At 41.3% G+C, this 13,322-nt stretch overlaps 2 protein-coding genes across 4 annotated transcripts in view; one reads left to right on the plus strand and one right to left on the minus strand.

Annotated features, from left to right (window-relative positions):
• Positions 1 to 501: 501 nt before the first annotated feature.
• adrm1 (ADRM1 26S proteasome ubiquitin receptor) lies at positions 502 to 6,140 on the plus strand. The gene is made up of 10 exons (XM_069179617.1): positions 502 to 609; positions 1,576 to 1,791; positions 2,220 to 2,336; positions 2,903 to 3,026; positions 3,139 to 3,225; positions 3,622 to 3,703; positions 4,285 to 4,562; positions 4,988 to 5,145; positions 5,390 to 5,492; positions 5,887 to 6,140. Exons 2-10 carry the CDS (start codon positions 1,582 to 1,584, stop codon positions 5,991 to 5,993), a joined length of 1,266 nt encoding a protein of 421 aa, XP_069035718.1. The 5' UTR covers positions 502 to 609; positions 1,576 to 1,581; the 3' UTR covers positions 5,994 to 6,140.
• A 333-nt stretch (positions 6,141 to 6,473) lies between these two features.
• Positions 6,474 to 13,322, minus strand: part of lama5 (laminin, alpha 5) — an 85,629-nt gene continuing 78,780 nt past the window's right edge. For all 3 annotated transcript variants that reach the window (XM_015365137.2, XM_015365136.2, XM_069179616.1), the window contains 8 exons: positions 12,550 to 12,707; positions 12,242 to 12,434; positions 11,356 to 11,508; positions 10,545 to 10,701; positions 9,287 to 9,417; positions 8,651 to 8,744; positions 8,354 to 8,473; positions 6,474 to 7,324 (listed from right to left, as the gene is read on the minus strand). In XM_015365137.2, coding sequence (XP_015220623.2) covers positions 7,176 to 7,324; positions 8,354 to 8,473; positions 8,651 to 8,744; positions 9,287 to 9,417; positions 10,545 to 10,701; positions 11,356 to 11,508; positions 12,242 to 12,434; positions 12,550 to 12,707 — 1,155 coding nt within the window. In that variant the 3' untranslated portion in view covers positions 6,474 to 7,175. The remainder of the gene's footprint in view (positions 7,325 to 8,353; positions 8,474 to 8,650; positions 8,745 to 9,286; positions 9,418 to 10,544; positions 10,702 to 11,355; positions 11,509 to 12,241; positions 12,435 to 12,549; positions 12,708 to 13,322) is intronic.

Genomic DNA, 13,322 nt, shown 5'->3' on the forward strand with positions numbered 1-13,322 from the left:
ATGGTTAAATTATCTCGATTTCTTTTATTGATCTAGCAAATAAAACTAAAGTAAAGTAATATTCAAATCAGCACTGTGAGGACGAAAGTTAAAAATGTGGAATTCAGTTTATTAAAGTAGTAAAACCTTTGAAACTCCATTACAATATAATCAATTAACACTGACTTTTTAAGCGGGATTATAGGAACTGAGTTTCTGCAGTAATGAAGGGACACTTTCCACTTCTAGTCTAATGCGTAAACCAATTGGCACCAGTGGATCTCATTTGGCACCACGAACTTGAATCTTGGATCTGACGCCCACCAGTAAAGCTTTTCCAGTGTTTTTTGTTGGTGGGTGCCAATAAAGTTTTGTCAAATTCTTTTGCGTTCTTCTCTCTCAGAGATTGCGCAGTGAGTTTATGACGCAGCAAAACCCCTCTACCTAACTTTAAAATATACGGCGTTTAAAGCACACGATTGACACTAACCTAATCCAACCAATGAGCTGGTTGTATCTCGTCCAGCCAATCAAACGACGTATTCAGACTCCAGGGGCGGTATTTTGTTTTCCTGCATTCCGCTGTGTTCGTGTGTGATTGTCTGTTTCGAAGATTGAAAATCAAAAGAGGTAACGCAGTCAAAACCGGTCAATAAAAAACGATTAAGTGGGATCTTAGGAGTACGGTTATACAAATTAAACGTCAAAGTAAAGTTGCACGATGAGCTTGTACCGTATGCCCGGTTTCTTAAAATATTTAATCTGAAGATTGGCGTTCGGGTAGCGTGATACAGAAAATCACCACTTCTGTAATTAGTGTTGTAATTTTGTAGTGCTTTATTCGTAATTGTTTGCCTGATATTTTAAAATAGACGAGTTACGATTTGATTTTGAGAAATTGGTGAGCATCCTCTGTGCGGTTTAGTAGGTGAGCATTGCGTGATTAATTGAATGCGGTAGGACATTTAGTACCGTAGGGTGCAAAACTGAAAACCTACTGCATGATGTTCTGATTCTGAAACGTAAAGGGACAAAAATCACAAGGTTTAAGGCAGGAGCTGGAATTGTGGATAGCCGACCTTAAGGAACGGATGTAATCGTGGAAAACTGCAGTCTCACCCTTGGCAGGAGGTCCTGGTCTGGTAATATTACAGGCGTAGCTACTTTGTAATAGCAGGATACAGCCGTGCATGTCTGAACCAGAGTCTCTATGGACAGAAAATGTTTATATAGATTTTAGTGTATTCCGATACAGACAGCTGTATAAAGTCCTCAGAGCAGAGCTTACTCGTTTCATTTTTTTTTCAGTGTTCGGTGCAACAGAATGTTTACAAATGGATGATTTCCCTCCGACGTTCATAAAACGTTTGCCAACACGCCCAATTTTATAAACTTTCATTTTTCCCAAATATGAAAACAACATAGTTTCAGCGTGGGCCGTTCTGCCTTCTCCCTCTCAGTTGAGCAATGCCGGGAGATTGATCTGCTGCCCCTGAATAAAAATAAAAAGCTCACAATTTTTACTCATCAGGAAACTTTCCATCTTTTTCATGAAGGCAACCTTGAAGTCCTGTGATGTTTGTTTCTCCCATCTAGTCAAGCATGTCTTCCGGCGCACTGTTTCCCAGTCTGGTGTCGGGGTCACGGGGCTCCTCCAGTAAGTACCTGGTGGAGTTCAGGGCTGGGAAGATGACCCTGAAAGGCAGCACTGTGACTCCTGACAAACGCAAGGGCCTCGTCTACATCCAGCAGACTGACGACTCTTTGATCCACTTCTGCTGGAAGGACAGGACCACTGGCAACGTGGATGATGTAAGCAGGCCCACCTGTTGCTCGCAAAAAATGTTGGAACTGAGAATCATTTTGGACCTTGGAAAACCTGGTGGTTTCTGGGAGACAGCTTGTGCTTTTAACGAGACGGAAATTCAGCATTTCATGAATCCCGATCTTAACAAGACTGGCTAATCAGAATGGCTTTTAAATTTCAGGATCCCAGTAATCTTGACAGTTGTTTTTAATCTTCTGTGAAATATTTCCCATTTGTGAAACCAATTTACAGCCTTGCGCTGAGATGTATTTAGAAATTAGTCCATTAGAAAGGCCTCTTTGAGCACAACATGTTCACTTCATTCAGCCACAGAGTGTGGATATACAGAGTGTGTTCTGTTATTATTTGACCTGTGGACACTGACTATGTAAACTACTGGAAGTTAATATCATAATGTTGCAATGCATTTCAGGATCTCATCATTTTCCCTGATGACTGTGAATTCAAGAGGGTAACTCAGTGCACTACTGGCCGAGTATATGTGCTGAAGTTCAAGGCAGGATCTAAGAGACTGTTCTTTTGGATGCAGGTAAATCGGCCTCATTTGAATCCCAATATGACTGGGACTTGCCCTTCCTTGTAATTTCTCATCACCTTGTGCACGCCATTTTATTAGATCTCAGATAAGAACGTAAGGCTACAAATAAGAGGAGGCAGTTCAATCCATTTTGCCTAAATTTGGTTGCTAATTAACAATCCAAGGACCTTGTCCAGCTTTTCCCAGGAAATAAGATTCAACAACATGGCTAGGTTTTTTATCCAGGCCTCTGCAACCCAAGGGGCCTCATCTCTGTGTTGGCGATTAGGGAAAATGAGATTGGAGTTCAGATGTGGCCTTCTGCAGCTCTTTGGAACCTACGTGGTGGACTATAATGTTAATGCCTTTTTTTAGTTAGTACGTAAACCAAACATGTTTATAGAGCCTGTTCCATTTGTTCCAATCCAATAGATTGTCTGCATTTCACTCAGAATGTATAGGCTTATTTTCTTTTAAAAGACTTTCAGTGCTTCATTGCTTTCAGTGCCATCAAATCAAAGTTTTAAAAAGAGAAGTTGTTTTCCTGTTTGCTTGATGACTCTCCCTCCCTCTTCCAGGAGCCAAAATCCGACAAAGATGAGGAGTATTGCCGTAAAGTGAATGAATACCTCAACAACCCCCCGATGCCTGGGGCTCTGGGGAGTGGAAGCAGTGGAGGCCACGAGCTCTCCGCTTTAGGAGGTGAGGTATAGAGGGGAGAACTTCTGACCGAGGCCATGAGTTACAGTACAATCTCTGATTGTAACAGTAAAAACTGGTATGCACTTTTAACAAAGTTTTAAACTTTTAACAGGAGAAGGTGGCCTGCAGAGCCTTCTGGGTAATATGAGCCATAACCAGTTGATGCAGCTGATTGGACCAACGGGGCTTGGAGGACTCGGTGAGTTTCTCCGTTTTCTTGTGAATTTCCTAATAACAAAACATCTCGTGAAGTTGCTGAACTCGTTTTCGACTTTACCCACAGGACGAGAAGAGTTCGTTTTTTTTTCGTAGTTAGTCTAATGCCTTGTGCATCCCTGCTGTGTTGATCCGCCTTTAAGCTGGAGGAAAAATGTTTTCCCTCCAGTGCTAATGACATGATTTTGTAGTAGTTCTTTAAAACTTTCCATTGTAAAGTGGGTCAAAGGTTTAGCACCAGTGAAATTCCATGTACATTACCTCCTTCATGAGTACACATGACTCAAAATAAAGGGTTACATAGAATTAGTCTTATTAACTCTGTTACATTTTTGGTCTTGAAGCTGTGAAACTTGTTAAAGCTGTTTTCCGTTGTCAGGTGGGCTTGGTGCTCTTGCTGGGCCCGGGCTGGCGAGTCTGCTGGGCAGTGGAGGGCCGCCCACAAGCAGTTCCTCCTCCAGGTAATAAAATCCGGGTTTTTTATTATATAACTTGCCGACACGAAGTAAATAATGGCTTGACTGAAACCTTGTTCACACCTAGTTGTTGCAGCAGAAACACACACACAATGTCGTGAAACTTCAGATTGTGGATTCAGGTGTTAAAATGTGTTCAGTGAATTATAACCAGCCGAAGGCATTCTCCTTCAGTGTTGTGGTGTTACAAATGGGCAGTGCCCAGGGCTTTAAAAAGCCTTTACTTAACTGGTTCCATTCTTCACCCCTCTGCTCTTCTTAATACCACCTTCCACGGTCTCCTCTATTGTTATTGTTGTATTGCTGTAATTATAATTGTGTCCTATCTTGTGAAATCTTTTTATTTATTGTTGTAGTCTTCTTATTTATTGTAATTGTCATCCTGTAAAGCGCTTTGAGAAGTCACCTTTAAAGGCGCTATATAAAATAAAGTTTATTATTATTATTATTATTATTATTATTATTTGATGTTCCAAGTTTCACATCTCCATTGAAAATGGAGGCTGTAAGAAATGGCATCGCCGGCTTGTTTTGACGTTGATTTCGAGAAACTGCCTTGCTTTCAGCTCCCGCAGCCAGTCCGCCGCTGTCACCCCATCCTCCGCCGCTTCCGCGACCCGCATCAGCTCGGCCCAGGCTCCCGCCCCGATCGCGCCGGCGGCGCCCTCCACCGCGTCCCCCAGCACCCCTGCGCCCAGCAGCACCGCCGTCACGCCCCCGGCTGCCGCCGCCGCCGCCGCCGCCGCCGCCGCCGGCAGCCCCACACAGCCCATCCAGCTCAGCGACCTGCAGAGCATCCTGGCTACCATGAACGTCCCAGCCATGGCGGCAGGCGGACAGGGGGGTGAGTGTCAGGCGGGGATCTCAGATCGTGCTCGCTGGTGCAGTGCCGTGCTCCTCTGCGTCGTACGGAAGGGTCACGAGGCAGCCGTGTCGTCATGCTGCACGGGGTTAAAAACCAGCCGACCCTGCTGAATCGTCACTGTCGTGCTTGTCGCACACGTGCTGCCTGTGTGGCAAGTCTAGTCTGACCGCAGATCAGAGCTTCCTCTGGTGATATCGCACATCATGCTTCGTGGTCTTAGACAAGCAGCTAGGGTGGCCACAAACATAAATGCGGTATCAAATGAAACCATCACCCATGTAGAGAGATGGATTGTGCAATCTTAATTCCTTTTTCTCTCACTCCCATGTATGTGCATATGTATATACTAATGCAATGATGCTGAGATGCGGTATGCAATACTCTTGCCTTGGGTTGTTTTTCAGTGGACCTGGCCAGTGTGCTGACACCAGAGGTCATGGCTCCTATATTAGCTAATGCTGAAGTGCAGCAGCGGCTGCTGCCATACCTACCCTCAGGAGAGTCTCTCCCCCAGACTGCGGAGGAGATCCAGAACACGCTGACTTCGCCGCAGTTCCAGCAGGTCACTCATGCTCCACCCCCTGAAGTCTTTGGTTTTACTACAAGACCAAGTACTGAATTGTGAAGCACTGACCACAAAGGCCAGAAGTCTTTTTCCCCCCACATTTGTAGTATATAAATACAGGCTTTAAAAGGCCTTTAAAAGAAGCTCAAAACTCCATTTAACCATCTGCTTTTTGATATCATTGTCTGCTTTAAAAGGGGTCTTTGTTTTGACAGTTTTGTCTTCTGTTGATATCTTGTAGGCTATGAGCATGTTCAGCTCGGCATTAGCTTCAGGACAGCTGGGTCCTCTCATGAGCCAGTTTGGACTGCCCACAGAGGCTGTCGACGCTGCAAACAAAGGAGGTGAATATCTGCTGTTTCCTGCCTTACAAGATCAACAGGTTTAGGGGCATCAAGTGTGTTCTGTGTGTTCTTACATTAGTATTACGAAAGCATTGGACAGTGCAGTCAGTATTCATTATGAATCAGGGCATTTTTGGGGATTAAAATAACTCTGAAATTGGCTTTAGAAATCGGAGCAAGTGTCCAATTATTATTCTTTGGTTATTCAATGGGAATGTAAGGCCATTATTTAAAAGTGACCATAAAATGAGCATTTAATTAGATTATAAGAGTTTGGCACCAAGAATGTTCTTCACAATCTTAATTGACTAATTTTTAATGTATTCATTTTTCTTTTTTAAAGTATTGAGGAATGTATAGTTTCACAGTTGACAGATGATCTTTTGATCTACAGATGTGGAAGCATTTGCAAAAGCAATGGAAGGCGATGGTAAGGCAGAAAAAAAGGAGGGGGACCCCAAGGACAAGAAGGATGATGAAGAAGATATGAGTTTGGATTAGGTATTGCTGATGGTATCCACGCCTGCATCCCATTATTACATGCTAGGGCTTGCGAGTCCACCTATGTGTGTCTAGAAGATTTACTTCATTGTTCTTTATAAATGTTCCAAGCTTGGCGCAAATAAATAGTCTTCAAACAGCACGAAAGACGTTTACATTGTTTTGTAAATAGTGAAAATTGTTTACTTTGGGGGGGGGGGGATATTATTGCTTGCAAAAACTATGACATGCTCTTTCAAGCCACAACCATAGAGAGACACAACACTATCCTGTTCCTGGCACAGAGCAGGAAAGATTGGGTTTTTGTGCTTTATTTATGCTGAAGGCAGTACTACTTATAAAAATAAAATAACCATTGTAACCATGTACAGGATTGTCCTTGTTATCCAAAACAAGTTTTATTCATTTTAGAGTGTGTTATAGTTAATGCATTGCTAGTTCTGTCACACTGGGGAGAAAAAATGAATAACAGACTCCATATTTTCTTAGTCACAAGGATTTTTATTTGGACGATTTGGATAACCACAAGCTTATCAACTCTGTACTCTTGATTTGGGAATGGCATTTGATTTGATTTGTTTCAGGTTGAAATAAAAATGACATATATAGACCAGTCTTTCTTACCCTCTTCTATAATATTATCCCATTATACCAAACAAAGCAATATAAATTCACAATTAAAATACAGCAAATAGGTGGCAGTGCAGGTGTGGACCTGGTGGGAGAAAGGCAACGAGTTTAACGGAGTCACACCAAACAAAAGAAGGCAAAACCCTGTTTGAGCAGCACTGCTTTTTGTCCAGTCAAAATGTTTCAGTCCTTCTAATGTGGCAGATGAAATGTTCTTTTTAAAAGAACGATCTCTGAGCTGCCGGACTTAATAAGGATTTAATTTAGGATAACTGAGCGCTTCCAACACCACTGCAGTTACAGAGAAGGAAATAGCCACAGTTTTGAAAAAAAAAATGTCCCATGTTCCTAAGCCCGCACCCCCCCTTTTATTTGCATAGGTTTGATTAATAGTGTAGGTTTGAAATCTTGAAAATAACTTCAGTGATGTTCAGAATAAAATTAAAGATCAATAAAATTATAAATATTTAAATTAACCTATGCTTTCAAAGAGCCCCATCACCCAAGCGTGAAAACATAAAAATCCTATGAACAAGGTAAGCATTTCCATATTCATACAACTGGACATCCTTTAAGGCCAACTGCACCGTATAGAGATACTGGCCTGGATAAATCTATAGGGAGCTGGTTCATGACAACTCTTCTTATGCAGCCGTGGAACGAGGGCATGGGGGAAAGTAGGCCAGGAAGTTTAACTGTATCTGGGAAAAGAAAGAAAAGATTACTTTAGCTAGAAACCCAGCTGCTGTAAGCCTTGTACCTTAACCTACGTGACACCTGGGTTATCAGATACAGCCTGTAATTAAACTCTTCATTGGAGAAACATATCCTTCATGTGCTTAATTTCTACCTGGCAAAATTGAATACAAAAGATGTTTAAGTATCAGTTTCTTAAAGCTGTGTGTTGATAATTGTGGAGGAGGCATGAAACCATGCAATTAATATACAAATAGCACTATTTTAATTTCCCAGATCTCTCTACTAATGAACCTGAAATCATTTTTCACATGTATGGCATTGCAAGCTAATGAGTATAGCTGGACAGTTCAATTCATTTTAGTGAAGCGATTAATTTAATTAACTGAATCAATTCAAAAGATTCATTCACTTTTTGTCATTGGATGTCCCAATTCACTTGAATGAAATAGTACTACTAAAGCTGAGCCAGTGAATGAGTCAATTACTGAGAGGGGGTTGAGTCACTGAATAATACTACTACTAAATATTATATTCAAAAACATAATTACTGAAATGAGGGTTACTCATTTCCAAAGCAAAATGGAAAATAATATCCAATGTGAAACTAATAGTCTGGACACTGTTTCTTTTTTAACGTGGAAAGACAGCATCCCCTGAGACCCTGAATTAGATGAAATGGTTAGACAATGGATGGATTAATTACATTGGACTCCAGTTTAATTCCTACCTCTGTTCTCTGGGCTCTGAGATTAGAACGGAATGATTTCCTTGCTTGGTTCAATACTCAGTTCTATACCCTGAGCCGATTGACTTCATGAAAAGAAAGGACTTAATCAAAAGTCAGAGGGAAAACTGAACCAATACATTTGATTCGCTCAAGTGATTTTTTCCATGGAGAACAGAATCAATGGCTCGTGAACTGCACAGCTCTAAGAAGGAGTGATGTGACGTGAGGTAAATAGCAGCTGCTTGGTATCCCACAGAAAACTACAAAAGCATGGTCTGAAGACCCACCCTCAATGCCCCCTCACCTGGCACGCCTCCTAAATACGCCATCGCTCTAGTCCGTGACGAAACCGATCCTCGCGGGCCAACTGTGTGATTGCTTTCCAAGTCCACATCCAGCTGGATGACGTTGTTTTTCTTGACAACTGAAAATCAATCCAGGAGAGAAACATTGTTTCTTTCAAATCTGCCCAGCAATTCTTCCTGTTTGGCAAAGAATTGGAAGAGCGAGACTGGAAGCCTTGACAAGTTATGTTGACTACATGCTTCATTTTGTGCTGCATGTGCGTATTGATAATCTGGCGATCGGACGAGTGCCTTACTTGCAATATGGTGCCAGTTCCCATTGCAAAGGGATTCCTCTGGGATCAGCGAAGCCGAGAACGCTCCTCCACCATTGTCGACCGTGAAAAGAACCTGTGCGGAATGATGCATGCAGCAGATTTAATTTTACATTCTTTTTACCGGTTTACTTTTTTTCATAAAATGTATTTTTCAAAGTTCTTGAAGAACTGGCCCTAGCAGAACCTTCTGAGTTCCAGATCTCAAAGAGAAGCGAAGCAATGGTTTGTTTTCCACTAGCTGAGGTTTTGGGGTGCGTAAGACATCAGTTTAGCAACATCTGAACTATGCACTACACAAAATGATCATGCAAAGTTTCTCCCCATTTTAATTGTAATAACAACATTTCTCCAGCAGGTGGACATGTCACCTAGGCATCCACTCACAGGCCTGTCTATGGAAGTTATCTTTTAGAAAGTGATAAGGCATTTGGTTTCAACTTGTTAACACCCACTGCTCACAATTCTACAGCATACATGCCTTTGGAAAGGCTTGGTACAGTGTTACCTTTATATTTATATTGATCTTTTGTATATGCATGTCCCGCACGACATATTCTTTGTGCAAAAACATTTTTGCTGACCTCAATGGCTTACAGGAGATTAAGAGGAGTTTACCTCGCCGTTTGCCATGTAGAGGGAGACAAACTGTCCTTTATTCTTTCCAATATGAAGCAGCAAGCCTGTGCTGGTTACAGGCTTGACCTCCAGAACCACCTCAAAGTCCTGACCAGTTACAAAGGAGTCATCTGGAAGGAACAGCATACAAAACACTTGTCACGTTTCTGACTTTCAGACAAACCTAAACAACAGAGGCAACGGGCAGGAGTTCGACCTATTCCCAGTTATCTCCTTTAATGGTGTACCGACAGCTCATGATCCAAACTGATATAAGTGGTGTAAAGCTAGGGCACTTGGTTTTCGATGCTTATTTTCATACTTTTAAACATCCCCTCTTTTCCAGTTATAAGTGGAAAAAGCGTTCTTTTAAAAATGACAAACGAATGCATGCCTTTTTCATGCAACATCACAGTCACTCAGAGTTTTGCCTCTTTGCTCACTCATGCTGAAGTACTGATGGTAAACATGGAGGGTGTTTGCCATGGTTGCAGATTGATTTATTTTCACCAAGTTAGATTAGGTGTCTGTTGGTATTCTTTTGTTTTAATGGAATGGAGAATACAATATTCACCCTCTAGGTTTTTAAGGTGATTTTTGTTCAGAAGAATAAAATGTTCACTAAATAAATCTAGTGCAGACACAACGAGTGCTGATTACTATTGAAAGGGAGGTTAGCAGTTGGACAATAATTGCTGGTAAAGAAGTGTGCTATGGAACGTACAATAAAATCACAATAGGAGTAGAGTTTGTCCAAAAGAGGTATAGTAAAGCATGATACCATGAGAGAACAAGACAGAACAAAGTTAATGCAGGTTAAAACTGCAATAATATGTTAAAAAACCTGCTGTAGCAAACTTTGGTATGGGACGTCTTAGATTTACAGTAGATTGAACTACATAGTTAACAACCAGTGAGCTGCAGGCTTTCCTATAGCTTTTATAAGCAGTAAACAGCTGTGAAACAGGACCAATCAATATGAACTAATTAATGCAGGTTATCAGGCACTTGACACAATTCTCCCTACCTCGACAGCATTTAGAAAAGCATAGACGTGGCACATGAAGATGAATGCTGGAATGCCATTTTTCTGTGGTGGGAAAAATAATCCAAGCTTTGGATTCTAGCACTCATTTTAAATACTGGTGTTCTCACGCTACAGCAAGCATAATTCTGCTTGAGTCATAAACTATAGGAAGAGGACCACAGGAGTTGGCATCCCAACTGCAGTGATTGGGCATCGTATTGCAATATTTACCAAGAGTGAGATGCCCTCCTTCGCTGGCAAAGTACACCCCTGGCTGCAGACTCTTCTCATAGCAAGGTACCACCCCCAGTGAACGGGAGGGGCGATCCAGGGGCACGTTGTCCAGCTTCATCCCCTTGATACAGCCCACAAAACCGCGCCCCTCAACCTGGAAGCAGAAAGACGATCACCTCCTCACAAAGCTGCTTCACCCAGGCTGTAACATCTCCTACAGAAAACACTGAAACTAAACGTGCCTGATGTCGTTAGCAAATGGTAATATATGAATATAACTATGAAACAAGTTAAGGTTTCTGAAAAGAAAAGGAAAGAGATGCAATTTTTTGGCTGTGGAGCCTTCTTCAAGTGCCTAAATCCAGGAAACTAACTATGGATCAGTTTTCATTATGTGCTATACAGCACTGCTCTGTGGTGCAAACTCTTCAATACACTCCTGCCCCCAAAAAATGGTTTCACACATTTCTGCACATAAAAGCAAACCCTAAGTGTTTGACAACTTATTTCAGTTTCTTAATCATGCGAACACTGATGTATTAACATTTCAATAAGTTTTGTTTTCTACTTATTAAAGAGATCTTTAAAATAAGCATCTCTGCATTTGAGGATCCTTTTCTGGGAATGATGATGTAGATAACACCCAGTTATAAAAAAACAAACAAATTATTTTAAGCCATAGTAGTAGTTTAGTAGTAAACTAATAACTAATTTAATTGTAATTTGTGTAGTGTTTCTATATGGTCTATAGCTATAGCTGCTCCACATTGGCAGCACAATTGGTTATAATGTTAACAATCCCACTTACAGCTGAGAGTTTCCTGCTTTTTCCTGCTGGGATCCCACCTACGTAAAAAGGTGAGCTGAGTGAGATCCTTGCACCACCTGGAAGCCTTTTTGATTGAACATCCAGTCCATCGGTCACAATGCGGACTTTATCCTTCTCTTTCTTGACAAACACCTGAAACAAGCAAAAATCAATCAAACAGATTAAGTCTTACCTACACCCACCCAAATTCACCACATATTAAATATAGTTTGATTTTGTGGTTTTGATTATTAAACCAAATTTAAAGGGGAATGTTGATTAAAGCTCAATTCCTATGCATATTTACATTTCACTTTCAGGCTCTTCTTTGCATTTTTTGGTGCTCAGTTAAACTTATATAGCGCTTTTCTGGACATTTCACTCAAAGCTACAGGTAATGCGGACTCTGGTCGACCACCACCAGTGTGCAGCCCCTGCTTGGATGATGCAACAGCAGCCATAGTGCGCCAGTAAGCTTCCCACACACCAGCTCTCAGTGGGGAGGAGAGTGATGAAGCCAGTTCACAGATGGGGATTATTAGGAGGCCATGATTGATAAAGGCCAGGGGTAAATCTGGATAGGATACCAGGATAACACTCTTAATCTTTGAAAAAAAACACCTTAAGATTTTTAATAACCACAAAGAGTCAGAACCTCGGTCTCATCCAAAGTACGGCGCCTTTTTTACAGTATAGTGTCCCTGTCACTATACTTGGGCATTAGGACCCACACTGACAACAGGGTGAACCCCCCTCCCAAACGGTTCCACTAATTATAACGGTCCCACTATTTTTATTTGCGGTAACCTGCAATGAACCTTCAACCATTAACAAAAATAGAAAAGAAAAAGTAAAACAAATCATATGTGGCTCCAAGAAAACTCACTGTGTGCCACAGTCCATCATTGTAATTCTTATTGCTTCTGATTTCAGTCTTCTTCCTTCTTCCACCATCTACCATCAGGACGAAGTGCCCGTTGACCACAGACAGAGTCATGACATTGTGCTCCTTCTCTCCGGAGATGTAGAGTATCAGACCATCCGAAGAGTTCAGATGGATGTCCATTGAAAAGTGGAATCTGTTTGATGTTGAGAAAGTTTTAGATCTGCTTAGAATACTCATGATAGTAGTCTGTACAAGGTTAACCCCTCAAAACGTCTCAACGAGAAGATGGATGAGCTCGTACACAGTACCTTGTCTTGAAATCCACTGGCGTGGTGCTGAATTCTAGATGGCTTGTCATGGAACCACTGAACTGCAGTCCTGCTGTGATGCGTCTAGGTTGCTCTGTCTGGCAAGACCCCCTCACACTGCGATTCCTGGGCACATTTAAGGATGCCTGGGAATGGACCTAGTAAGCAGGATTAAACATGACAGTAAGTGGCATAAAAGGCATCTTGCTGACTTTTTATTCACTGCTATAAATACCAAATGATAAAAATAATACACTGCATATGGACCCAGTTTCTCATAACACTACAACTGCAGTAAACACATTACAGAATTCTGAATAAGATTAGAGAACCAACCAATATCATTACTGAATCACTACCACAAAACTTTCACTACTAAAGTAGTAAGTACTTTCTAGGTTGCAGTCTGTGTGTTACATTTTTACCTATTGTTCTTTTAAATCATAGTATCTCAAGAGGGCAGAGAAACATTTTGTTTTGTTTTAGTTTCAATAATAAATATGCTGAACTTGTTTTCCACTGATCAACAATCCACATATTTTTTCAGATGTTTCACAGGACATAATTCCTTAAATTAAGTGCACATTTCTATAAGAAGAATCACTTTTCTTGGTAACAAAGAGAGCTGAGACACTGTGGCATTATGGTATGAATATGATAAATACGGGAGAATCTGAAAACCCAACATCTTTGCAGATGATATGTCATGGACTGTGACAATTAATTTAAATGTAGTGTTTAAGCGAATGACAATAGCACCATGTGTCATACAG

This window comes from Lepisosteus oculatus, chromosome 16, assembly GCF_040954835.1.
Source record: "Lepisosteus oculatus isolate fLepOcu1 chromosome 16, fLepOcu1.hap2, whole genome shotgun sequence".
Classification (NCBI taxonomy): Eukaryota; Metazoa; Chordata; class Actinopteri; order Semionotiformes; family Lepisosteidae; genus Lepisosteus; species Lepisosteus oculatus.